A 13282-nucleotide genomic window follows, 5' to 3' on the forward strand; every position below is an offset into this window, starting at 1 on the left:
ACTAAAGTGAATCACCTCACACTTAGCTACATTGAACTCCATTTGCCACCTTTCTGCCCAGTTCTGCAGCTTATCTATATCCCGCTGTAACCTGCCACGTCCTTCCTCACTGTCTACAACTCCTCCGACTTTTGTATCATCCGCAAACTTGCTCACCCAACCTTCTAACCCCTCCTCCAGGTCATTTATAAAAATGACAAACAGCAATGGTCCCAAAACAGATCCTTGCGGAACACCGCTAGTGACGGCACTCCAAGATGAACCTTTGCCATCAACGACTCTGTCTTCTTCCGGCCAGCCAACTCCTAATCCAAACCTCCAACTCACCCTCAATGCCATACCTCCGTATTTTTTGCAGTAGTCTACCATGGGGAACCTTATCAAACGCCTTACTAAAATCCATATACACCACATCTACCGCTTTCCCCTCGTCCACCTCCTTAGTCACCTTCTCAAAGAATTCAATAAGGTTTGTGAGGCACGACCTGCCCTTCACAAAACCATGCTGACTATCCTTGATCACATTATTCCTATCAAGATGTTCATAAATTCTATCCCTTACAATTCTCTCTAAGATTTTGCCCACAACAGAAGTGAGACTCACCGGCCTATAGTTACTAGGGTTATCCCTACTCCCCTTCTTGAACAAGGGAACCACATTTGCTAGCCTCCAATCTTCTGGCACTACTCCTGTAGACAACGAGAACATAAAAATCAAGGCCAATGGCTCTGCAATCTCCTCCCTTGCTTCCCAGAGAATCCTAGGATAAATGCCATCAGGCCCAGGGGACTTATCTATTTTCACCCTTTCCAGAATTTCCAACATCTCTTCTCTACATACCTCAAAGCCATCCATTCTACTTAATTGTGACTCAGTACTCACATTGACAACAATGTCCTGTTCCTGATTGAATACTGACGAAATGTATTCATTCAATGTCTCCCCAATCTCTTCAGCCTCCACACGCAACTTCCCACTACTATCCTTGACTGGACCTATTCCTACCCTAGTCATTCTTTTATTCCTGACATACCTATAGAAAGCCTTAGGGTTTTCCCTAATCCTACCAACTAAGGACCTTTCATGTCCCCTCCTTGCTGCTCTTAGCTCTCTCTTCAGGTCCTTCTTGACTACCTTATAACTCTCAATCGCCCCAATTGAACCTTCACCCCTCATCTTGACATAGGCCGCCCTCTTCCATTTAACAAGGGATTCCAATTCCTTATTAAACCACGGCTCCCTCACTCGACCCTTTCCTCCCTGCCTGACGGGTACATACTTATCAAGGACACTCAATAGTTGCTCCTTGAACAAGCTCCACATATCAATTACGCCCTTGCCTTGAAGCTTACTATTCCAAGCCACACATCCTAAGTCATGTCTCACCGCATCATAATTTCCCTGCCCCCAGCTATAACTCTTGCCCTGTAGTGCACACTTATCCCTCTCCATCACTAGAGTAAAAATCACCGAATTGTGGTCACTGTCCCCAAAGTGCTCACCTACCTCTAATTCTAACACCTGGCCTGGTTCATTACCCAGAACCAAATCCAGTATGGCCTCACCTCTTGTTGGCCTATCTACATATTGTGTCAGGAAACCCTCCTGCACACATTGGACAAACACTGACCCATCTAACGAACTTGAGCTATAGCTTTCCCAATCAATATCAGGAAAGTTAAAGTCCCCCATAATAACCACCCTATTACTTTCACTCTTCTCTTTAATCATCCTCGCAATCCTTTCTTCTACGTTTCTAGGACTATTAGGAGGCCTGTAAGAAACTCCTAGCAGGGTGAGCTCACCTTTCCTATTCCTAACCTCAGCCCAAACTACCTCAGATGGCGAGTCTTCATCCATCGTCCTTTCCACAGCTGTAATACTATCTTTGACAAGCAATGCAACACCTCCCCCTCTTTTACCCTCACCTCTGACCCAACTAAAACATTTAAACCCTGGAACCTGCAACAGCCAATCCTGTCCCTGTTCTACCCATGTCTCCGTAATAGCCACAACATCGAAGTGCCAGGTACCAACCCACGCTGCAAGTTCACCTACCTTATTTCGTATACTTCTTGCATTGAAGTATACACACTTCAAGCCACTTTCCTGTTTACAGGCACCCTCCTTTGAAATTGATGCCATGTTCCTAACCTCCCTACACTCCAGGTCCTGCACCCTAAAGCTACAGTCTGGGTTCCCATGCCCCTGCAGAGTTAGTTTAAACCCCCCCCAAGAGCACTAGCAAACCTCCCACCAAGGATACTGGTGCCCCTCAGGTTCAGGTGCAGACCATCCTGTTTATAGAGGTCCCACCTTCCCCAGAAAGAACCCCAGTTATCCAAATACCGGAATCCCTCCCTCCTGCACCATCCCTGTAGCCACGCATTTAACTGTTCTCTCTCCCTATTCCTCGACTCTCTATCACGTGGCACGGGTAACAAACCAGAGACAACAACTCTGTTCGTTCTAACTTTGAGCTTCCAACCTAGCTCCCTGAAAGCCTGCCTAACATCCTCAGCGCTCCTCCTACCTATGTCATTGGTGCCAATGTGGACCACGACTTCGGGCTGCTCCCCCTCCCCCTTAAGGACCCGGAAAACACGATCAGAGACATCATGTACTCTTGCACCTGGGAGGCAACATACCAAACGTGAGTCTCTCTCGTTCCCACAACACCACCTATATGTGCCCCGAACTATCGAGTCCCCAATTACTATTGCTCTGCTCTTCTCCACCTTTCCCTCCTGAGTAACGGGGACAGGCTCCGTGCCAGAGGCCTGAGCCCCGTTACTTACCCCTGGTAAGTCGTCCCCCCCACAAGTATCCAAAACGGTATACTTGTTCTTGAGGGGAACGGCCGCAGGGGGTCCCTGCACTGGCTGCTTCCTCCCAGTCCCCCTCACTGTCACCCATCTATCTGCCATCTTTGGAGTTACTACTTCCCTAAAGCTCCGATCTATGACCCCCTCTGCCTCCCGAATGATCCTAAGTTCATCCAACTCCAGCTCCAGTTCCCTAACACGGTCTTGGAGGAGCTGGAGATGGGTGCACTTCCTGCAAGTGTAATCAGCAGGGACGTCCATGGCATCCCTCACCTCAAACATGTTGCAAGAGGAACATTGCACTGCCTTCACTGCCATCCCTCTGAAAGTAACCTTTTATAAAAAAAACTGGGTCTAAAGAATACAACAAGCAAAATGCAGCACTTACCTACTTACCACAACGGGTCTTATTATTTAGGTTAGAGGAGGAGGGCGGGTGGGAGACACTACCTCTGTAGTGCCTCGGGTTCTTCTCCTGCGCGCTTTTAAAGGGAAAAAAACCTACCCGGCTGCCCCTCAGGTCTTCGTCACTTCCCCCTTACAAGGTGTGCCATTTTTGAAGATTTTACTGTTAAACTAATAGTATTAAAGGACAACTGTTCATTAGTTCAATGATTTCACCTTGCTTGCAATTTGAAATTTAAGAAAACATCTTCTGGGGAAGTATGGAAGCATTGTTTTTTGGATTCTGGACTTAATTGTGTTTTTGCGGACTCCAGACTTTGCTATCCATTTCAGAAAAGTAAAATTATAGGGAACACGAATAGTTTATCCATCATTGCTTGGCAAATTACAGACAATTAAATTGCAAAATAATTTGTGAGACTTACCTGAATATGTACAGATGTCTTCGGGATAGAGCATAAAACCTGCAGCCTTCTGACCCTGTGATAACAATGCTGCTGTTCATGAGTTGAGCTGACACTTGTTTTTTTTCCCCTTCATTCTTTTGTGGGATGTGGGAATTGCTGTCAACGTCATTTATTGATGTTGATCTCTCATTACCCTTGAAGTTAAATGGCTTGCTGGGCATATCAGAGTCATTAGACATCAACCATATTACTGTCATGCGTAGATCAGACTCCGTAAGGATGGCAGATTTTGTTCCCATAAGGACATGTGTAACAAATGAATTTTTATAATAATTAATGATGTCTTCATCGTCACCATTACTAAGATTCCAATTCTGGAATAATTAAGCTTATATTCCACTAGCTGCCATCATGGATTTTGAACTCATGGCCACAGTGCAACATAATCTTTATGCTACCATCATTCCCTAATTTATCTCAAAACATGAAAATGTGATAGATATTAAAAGATGGTACAGAAGTTATGTGCATAGAAGACGAAAAAGCAGGTTATAAACAAGTAAGTGGCTAAATATGCCAAAGTTTGGAAGTATTTTAATCTAATGGATTTTGGAACTTGCACAAGTTTTGAACTTCTTTATTTTTAACTTCATAGTGTTTTACATTTATATGAAACCCAGTCCCTGTTTGAGCATCATTCTAAAATGACGTGTCAGCTTTGTGGATCTACCACTAGGTGGGGCTGCTTCAAATTCAGAATATGGAGGTGACCATACCCATTCGTGCAGGATTACTGATGTGCTGTAGAAAATTAACTTTATCCTGAATCCATGAACAATGGATGGAAGATCTGCTAGTTGTGGAAATGTTGATTGCCAGTACAGTTCACAAGAAATATTTGTAAAGTATAAAGTTAAATGTGTAGCTTTAAAAATGATCAGTTACCTGACATTTGGGCTCAATTTGTGTTGAATGGCAGAATTGACTGCAATTTAATTATGAGATTAGATTGTGATATGATTAATTTTCAAATTAGATTAGATTAGATTAGATTAGATTACTTACAGTGTGGAAACAGGCCCTTCGGCCCAACAAGTCTACACCGCCCCGCCGAAACTCAACCCACCCATATACCTACATCTACCCCTTACCTAACACTACGGGCAATTTAGCATGGCCAATTCACCTGACCTGCACATCTTTGGACGTGGGAGGAAACCGGAGCACCCGGAGGAAACCCATGCAGACACGGGGAAAATGTGCAAACTCCACACAGTCAGTCGCCTGAGGCGGGAAATGAACCCGGGTCTCTGGCGCTGTGAGGCAACAGTGCTAACCACTGTGCCACCATGCCGCCCACAAATTATTTGCAGAATGCTGTATAAATATGCTGAACTATGCACATATTCCATGATGATAAGTTTAATTGTCATTGAGATTTTGCAAAACTGTTCTTCACCTGCTGAAATTGAATATTGTATTTTCAGTTTTGTGTTATCTGCTCATGAAGTGGCCTAACTAAGATGGCTTTTAAGCATTACGCTGCGACACAATGGTTTTAAAAAAACTGACACTCGCAAAAGACTATTTCCAACATTAGTTCTGTGTAATTGCAATTGTGTTTTGGGGTTTCCTGTTATAAACATCTATATGACAACAATAACGTAGATTTATATAGTGCATATAATGCAATGAAACACCCCAGATTACTTCTCAAGAACATTATGAAGCAAAATATGACACCAAACCACACAAGAAAGTAAAGCAATAGGTTTTAAGGAATCTCTTAAAGGAGGAAAACAGGGTAAAAAGTACAGAGATGCAATAAAGGTATTCCAATGTATAGGGCCAAGACACCATAAGATAATGAAGAAGGCGTTTGATATGCTTGCCTTTACAGTCTTCTTCTATAACGCAGTGGTTGCATTCTTGTGCAACTCCACATTATAGAAAAATCGTGCTTTAGAAACAGTGCTTAAACTGTTGGCAATGTAATCAGCCAACACACGTTTTAAAAGTTTGCGATTTGGAAACAGTATTCCCCAATACATCAACTGTGTTACAGCAAAATGACCTGCATTGTAAGGTTACTGAGTATAGGATTTGGCAGGTCATGTTGCAGCTGTACAGGATTTGGTTAGGCTGCTATTGGAATACTGCATGCAATTCTGGTCACCCTGCTGTAGGAAGGATGTTGTGAAATGTGAAAGGATTCATAAAAGATTTACAAGAATGTTGCCAGCATTGGAGGGTTTGAGCCATAGGGAGAGGTTGAATAGGCTGGGGCTACATGGAAGTGTTGGAGCCTGTGGAATAACCTTACAGAGGTTTATAAAATCATGAGGGGCATGGATAGGGTAAATGGGCAAGGTTTTTTCCCCAGGGTGGGGGAGTCCAAACAGCATAGGTTTAAAGTGAGAGGGGAAAAGTATAAAAGGGATCTAAGGGGCACCTTTCTCATGCAGAAGGTGGTGTGCGTATGGAATGAGCTGCGAGAGCAAGTGATGGAAGCTTGTACAATTGCAACATTTGAAAGGCATCTGGATGGGTATATGAACAGGAAGGGTTTAAAGGGATATGGGCAAATGCTGGCAAATGGGACTGGATTTATTTGGAATATCTGGTCAGCATGGATGTGTTGAACTGAAAGGTCTGTTTCCATGCTGTATATCTCATTGACGCTATGACCTGAAGGCACAGCCATCAGTAGTGGAGCATTTAAAGTGGGACACTCAAGAGGCCACCCATTTTGAAACTTTGCAAATATATTGATATATTTTGCAAATCTAAATTTCAGATCTTTCAGTCTTTTTGTACTTTGCTGTAATCTCTGTATAGACTAACAAACTTCCATCATAGTTCCATCAATGTTTCCATTTTTCAGTGGTTGCTCTCACCTTTTGTCCATTGCTAATTTCAGTTTGTTATTCATGTCTGTTAGGAACAACTGTAACTGTGCTCAAACTTTTTAAGAATATTCCTGTAAGAAAGCAATTTTACTCCACTGCTAAAAAATGCAAAGATGAGCTGAAAAAAGTTCAAGACCTCCTGATGGCATATGGTATAATAAAACCAGACCTAAGAATTATTTTCACACATAACAAGGTAAGGAAAAGTTATTTGCATTTTTAAATTGATGGAACATCTGGACTTTTTCAATAAAAGGGTAATCATCAAAATACTTTGTCAGAGGAATTATTTTAAAACTATTAATGAAAAGTTTTTAAAATCTAAGTTGGTCCTTTATCCTCTTTTGCTCTTTTCTCTGGAAAAGCATCTGGGATCTGCATAACATCTTCCCTGAGCATACGCATACAAGTTTATTGCATGCCATGAACCCAAGACTCATTTCGTAGATCAGAAATTTCATGCCACAGTTTTGTTCTGTTTCATATTTTCTTTATTTTGTCAATATGTTTTAGATGCATTTGCTGAAAGCATTCTAAGATTAAATCATTTTTATCTTCAGGATAAGTACATCAGCTTTAAGTTTGCAATTGAAATTACATTTATATATTTTAATACCCAATCTAGCATTCTCAAGTTTGCATATTTGTCGACATATTTATCCATTAGTCCTAATTTTAACCTGACCCATGTAACAAGCATTAACAAGCGTTGGGCAGGGACAGATGTCTGTTTAAAAATCCTTGCATGTTTTTGCTCCATGTAATTTTACAAGATTCCAAGCAATTGTCGTCTTAAACTGTGAGCTGTTCAGAGCTATTCATAGCTGAAATGTTCTGGAAGGAAACCAGTTACATCACATTCCTTACTTTATTAGTCCTATTTTACACTTTACTATGTATTCATACAGTTTGTTCATTGAGCAGAGTAAGGACATTGGTCACTCTTTGACAGTTTGTCATTTTTTTGTTTAAAAATTGCAACTACCTGCTTATGTGCACCTGCTTTGTGTAAGAATTGGGAAAAAGTTAATTGGTTTCTCCTAACCTGAAGTACCAAAATATTTCGACCATGAGATCATAAGAAACAAGACCAAGAGTAGCTCTTTCAGCCCCTTGAACCTACTCTGCCGTTCAGCTGGATCATGGCTAATCCAGCATTTTTCACCCCCACCTTCCTAGGTTTTCTCTGTGCCCTAGATTCCCCAACTGATCAAGAATCTACTTCAGTCTTGAATATACACAAGAACTCTGGATAGATACATAAATAAGAATACTTAGAGGGATACGGGCCAGGAAGAGGCAAATGGGACGAGTTTAATTTGGGATTATGGACTGGTTGGAGTGAAGGCCACATCTTCTGCCTTGGGATTCTGCAATCACATGGGATTAATTTGAATTTCACCAGTTTCCTCATTTCCTCCCCCCCCCACCATCTCCACCTTATCCCAGTCCCATGCCTCAAACTTGGCACTGTCCTCTTGACTTGTTCATCATCTGTCCCATCTATCCGCTCCATCCTTGTCTCTGACCTGTCATGTTCTCTCCCACCTTCATCTACCTATTGCATTCTCAGCTACCATCCCCCACCCCAGCCCCACTCCCTTTTATTTATCTCTCAGCCCCCTGAGCCACAGGCCTAATTTCTGATGAAGGCCTTATGCTCAAAACATCAATTCTCCTGCTCCTCAATGCTGCCTGACCTACTGTATTTTTCCAGCACCACACATTCTACTCTGGTTGGAGCGAAGGGTCTGTTTCCATGCTGTATGACTCTGCCCCCACAGTTCTTGGAAGCAAAGAGTTCCAGAAACTCTCAACCCTCTGAGAGAAGAAATTCCTCCACATCTCAGTTTACTATATTTTCTATTTGGGTTCAGCCGAGTCACCACATTTCAAATATCTGGCTGTTTGGCCTTCTTAAATACTTGGGGGTGTTTATTGTGGACATTGCAGTCTGTGGAGATTGATTGATTGGTTTTGTTTCATTTTTTATAGACAGATTTGTCATTTTAGAATGAAGTATATACCTTGGAGACATTATGATGATGTATTTTGTTGGTTTTCTGTCAGAGTGTCAGCTTAAACGGTGGCCCCTGTTTAAAAATGGTTTAAACATAGGCCTACAGTTTTAATTAGCTCCCTTCTTAGTCTGTCATGCACAATTCCGCAGGTCTCAAAATTTCTCACCAAAGAGTTCTAAATTAAAAAAGCGGGCTCTGTCTCTGATATTGTTGGTTGGTTCATTCTGAAGATAGAATGTTTAATATTTTTGAACAATCTTTCACACAAATAAGACAAATTTTCCAAACATGTTATAGCAGCATTCCAGATGGATTCATCTAAAGTAGAGGCAAGGCCTTCACTATCAGTGTATCTAAAATTGAATCCTAGCAACTACTTTATTTGCCTGAGTTGAAATGCAATCTTCATCACAGAATTACAGGATGTGACAGTGCAGGAGAAAGCCATTTGATTTGTCACGTCCACACTGGCCTTCCAAACTTACATTTCATTTAATGCTATGCTCCTGCCTTCTCCCCATAACCTTGCAAAATTGTTCCTTTTCGAATGGCAATCTAATTCCCTTTTGAATGCGTCAATTGAATCTGCCTCTGCCAGACTCTTAGGTAGTCTAAGACTACTTGCTCCATTTAAATGCTTTTTTTTCTCATACCACTTTTGTTTCTTTTAGCAATTATTTAAAAGAAAATGGCATCTCTGACAATTCAGCCTTCCCTATGGACTACAAGATTCTCTTCCTTTCTTAAATTTATCACAAACATTTCTGTCCTCACAAAACCAAAAGTACAGATTGAGGAATTTCTAAATAGAATTTCTCCAATCTTACATATAATCTACTGAATTCCGTTATGTTTGTGTCCATGGAACTATCTTTACTCTTTAAGAATTTTTGAAAATCTGACTACACCTCAGTAGCAGTATGTAAATCATTTTTTGATGCATTTTATCCACAAAAGTTCATACTTTGTCCAAACCTTCATCTTGTCCTTATCATCAGTCTCTAATTCTGAAAACAAATTGCTTCTCATCCTGCTTTTGTATGGTAGCAAGAGAGCCAATGACATATCTTCTGTACTCTTTAGTAAGGAACTAATGCAGATCAACACAGTTACTGAACCTGCACAGTTGTCCTCAGGCACTTGTGCAAATGTTAGGAGAATTATTCCTCAGACTAGCCAAAGAACATGCTGATATTGTGGTTGATGTGGTTTGCCCATGACTGAATATGACAAAAGGGGTTTTCTTTTTAACCGACACAGACAATGGAAAGAATTTGTAGCTGATGCAGCATTTCATAAAGCTCAAATCCTGAATTCACAGACAGACACCAAAATGCCTCTGAGTCTTAGTAAAATGGGATTAGAATGCAAACAGTAAGGCTGTGAAAAGGCAGATCTGATGAAAACCATCTGATATGAGAGTTACGATTTTTATATGAAATTGAAAGGGAAAACTTGACCTACCTGAGATGAGGCTTTTTAAAGAATTACAATAAGTATTAGACTTGACACATGTTTATACAAGAATAGAAATTGGGAATTAAATTTCTGAAGGCAGTTGGCCTTGAATGCAGAGACTAGTTTTGATAAACACCCTGGAAGAAACTTTTTTTCTCTGTCAGCAAGAACATTAGAATAACAAAAAGGTATAAACAAGATAATCTTGTCAGAGTACCAAGAGACAAGTAACGTGGCAAGGGGGACAGAAACAATTTTGAAAGAGGATCACCATGACCTCGAGAATAAACAGCTGCCACTTCGCAAGTCGAATAAGAGGGAAGCTGTTCCCGAAATTGTTAGCTTTGTCACAGAATCATAGAATTAGTTTTAACTATTTATAACTTTATAAGTAACTTTATATTAGTACAAAATGACAATAACTGGTAGAAATTAACATCCTTTTTAATCTTCTGTACCAAGATCAGAAAAGGATATGAATTGCATTACCAAATTTGAAAAGTCATTAGTAATAAGCAAGAATATGATGCAGTTAGCAAATATCTAGGAAGGGACATAACAATCAGTGTTCGAATGTGATCAATAGTCATAAGTCCCCAAGGAGAAGTGATCGGGGGATTAGCAAACATCACAAGATGATGGAAGGTCATAAAGTGGACCATGAAGTTGTCTATCTTTGATTGGGTATTCAGAGGATTTGATGTGTATGTCAAAGGGAATGTGACAACCACTGAAAGCAATGTTGTATGTAATCATTGTGGTAAATATGGATACCCTGTACTTTATTTGAAAAGGTAGTGTGTCACTGACCTCCAATCTGAGCTGTAATTAAGAGGGCAACTGGGCCCCAAGGAAGGCCAGATTCGAAGTGACCTCTAGCCTCTTCCACACGTGTGGTAAAGGAGCTCCAAATAAAGATCGATTTGTGCTTTTGAACACAGCACTTAGACTTCTCTTCAAAATCCCTCTCCAACAGTAGTTTTTATACCTTCTAGCAAATACTTAAAACTCTTTCATTGCCATTTTGGGTAAATCTATCCCATCAACTGGACAGATCCACCAAAGGGGTAACACAATACTAAATAGTTGGGACAGAGTAGCCCTGGGAACTCTCAAGGTGGGACGGCACCGTGGCTCAGGGGTTAGCACTATAGCCTCACAACACCACGGACCTGGATTCAATTCCAGCTTTGAGCGACTGTCTATGTGGCGTTTGCACATTCTCCCCGTATCTGCATGGATTTCCTTCAGGTGCTTCAATTTGCTCCCACGGTCCAAAGATGTGCAGACTAGATGGATTGGCTATGGGAAATGCAGGGTTATAGGGATGGGGTGGAGGATTTGGTTTGGGTGGGATGATCTTCGCAGGGTTGATATGGACTTGATGGGCCAAATGGTCTGCTTCCACACTGTAGGAATTGTATGATCTATGACTTTTAGTTCCATGAGTGGGAATATAGCTGGGAGTGTTGGATTGGACAGCTCAGGTTAGAGTCCTGAGATGGTGGGGATAAGGTTTGTTGTTGGAAGTATGAGTGGTATGTAGGTGGTGTTTTTAATAGTTACTGAAGAGTTAGACAATGTATTTAACTGACGTTTTATTGAGTAACTATTTTATTTAATTTCATTGGAACAATCCGAGGTCTCCAATTTAAACGGACACTATTGGAGAGATCCTACCATAGCAGAATTACCCAGCAGAAAGTTTACTGGATAATTCCTTTGTAGTGTGATATGAGAGGGATTCCGCAGAGTCCACTTGCACAATTCTCATTTATTCTAGAATAACAGCTGTTTGTCTAGCCAGCAGATAAATCTGCTGTATCATACATTTGTAGGTGGAGCTTCATTAGAATGCTGTAGGCGGCAGTAGTATTTTACTATGATTGCAATCGAGAAACAGCTTTTCCACTAAAATTCTTGGAAATTTCAAGAACAAATACTATACAGCTAATCTTTTATCCGTACTCAAGTTATCAGCTGTAGTGATTGTAACGAGGTCAGCCAGGTGGACCTCATAAAATATGAGTTTGCTGATTGGGACTGTTAATCTGGTCCAGCCAGGGAGCCCTGGCTGACAGATTCAAACAAGAGTGTCAGAGGCTCTGTTCACTCTGAGAGCTGGCTCTGTTGAAGCCGGACTAGTGTCAAGTTCTATGTACTTGTAAATAAAGGTTGACATAATGACAGGATACCAGCCTCTGTGGAGTTATTTCACCAGCTGTCTTGCTACTAATTTTATTCTAATTATAGAAACGTAATTTATTATTGTTTATTTACAAATGTGCAAAATTCCCAGTGCAAGAGATTTCTTGTCAATTGAGAAAATTCCTTTTAGCTTTGTACATTGATATACTGGAAAAACAGAATTGTCATTGTTTTATTGTCTAGCAAATTAATGGAGTTGTGCAAATCCACGATTAAAATTAGACACCCTAATTGTGCAGCAGATATAATTGTGTCACATCTGTGTGCTATCTATTCAGAAATGCTTTATCCTTTAGTCCTAGAGATTATCACTATTCTTTAGGCAAAGAACTTACATAATGTGCAAGGGGTATTCATTACAAATCGCAATAGAAACATCTGAAGAGAAAGAATGAGGAAGGACTTAATAGAATTATATACTGTTATGGAAAAGAGTCACACTGGACTCGACATGTTAACTCTGTTTCTATCTTCACAGATGCTGTCAGTCCTGCTGATTTTATCCAACACTTTGGGGTTGTTTCAATATAGTCTGATGATAGGATTAAGTGAAGTGGAGTGGATAGAGGTCTATCCGAATCTATAAAGCTGATATAGTCAGGCCAAGTGGCCTGTTTCTGTTTTGTGGAACTTTCTAATTACACCTAGCAAGGTGGATGCACTAGTTGTATTTGCAGTTAGATTTTTCCAGTTTGAACGTAATGTTGATTATAAGGTGTGGCTTCTCCATATCTTTTCTCCTGCGGTATTACACAGTATTTTTTGTTGGATTGATTGATTATATTGGTAGAATGCCAGAGCAGTATTTTCCAGAAGCCAAAACAAATTTGATGTCTACCCAATCATTCCTGTGCAATGCACTTTACTGTATTTTAGACTTGGATAGATAACTAACAAGAAACATTTGTTATATTAGAGTTACTAAGAAAGAAGTACCAAAATGTTTAAATAGCAAAGTCTTCTCTCTGTCTTATTTATATTTGTGGTTTTTTTTGTAAATTGGATGCATAAACAAAGCATAATATTCGAGAACCACAAGCTAATTATC

At 40.6% G+C, this 13282-nt stretch overlaps 1 protein-coding gene across 4 annotated transcripts in view; it reads left to right on the forward strand.

Annotated features, from left to right (window-relative positions):
* pms1 (PMS1 homolog 1, mismatch repair system component) overlaps positions 1-13282 on the forward strand; it is a 113648-nt gene that overhangs the window by 39708 nt on the left and 60658 nt on the right. For all 4 annotated transcript variants that reach the window (XR_015757575.1, XM_043692840.2, XM_043692842.2 and 1 more), the window contains exon 5: positions 6580-6743. Coding sequence is in view for 3 of the 4 variants with exons in the window: in XM_043692840.2 (XP_043548775.1) it covers positions 6580-6743 (164 nt within the window). In the remaining variant the exon portion in view is untranslated. The remainder of the gene's footprint in view (positions 1-6579; positions 6744-13282) is intronic.

This window comes from Chiloscyllium plagiosum, unplaced genomic scaffold, assembly GCF_037043375.1.
Source record: "Chiloscyllium plagiosum isolate Xiang-an unplaced genomic scaffold, Cpla_swu_hap1 HiC_scaffold_7, whole genome shotgun sequence".
NCBI lineage: Eukaryota > Metazoa > Chordata > Chondrichthyes > Orectolobiformes > Hemiscylliidae > Chiloscyllium > Chiloscyllium plagiosum.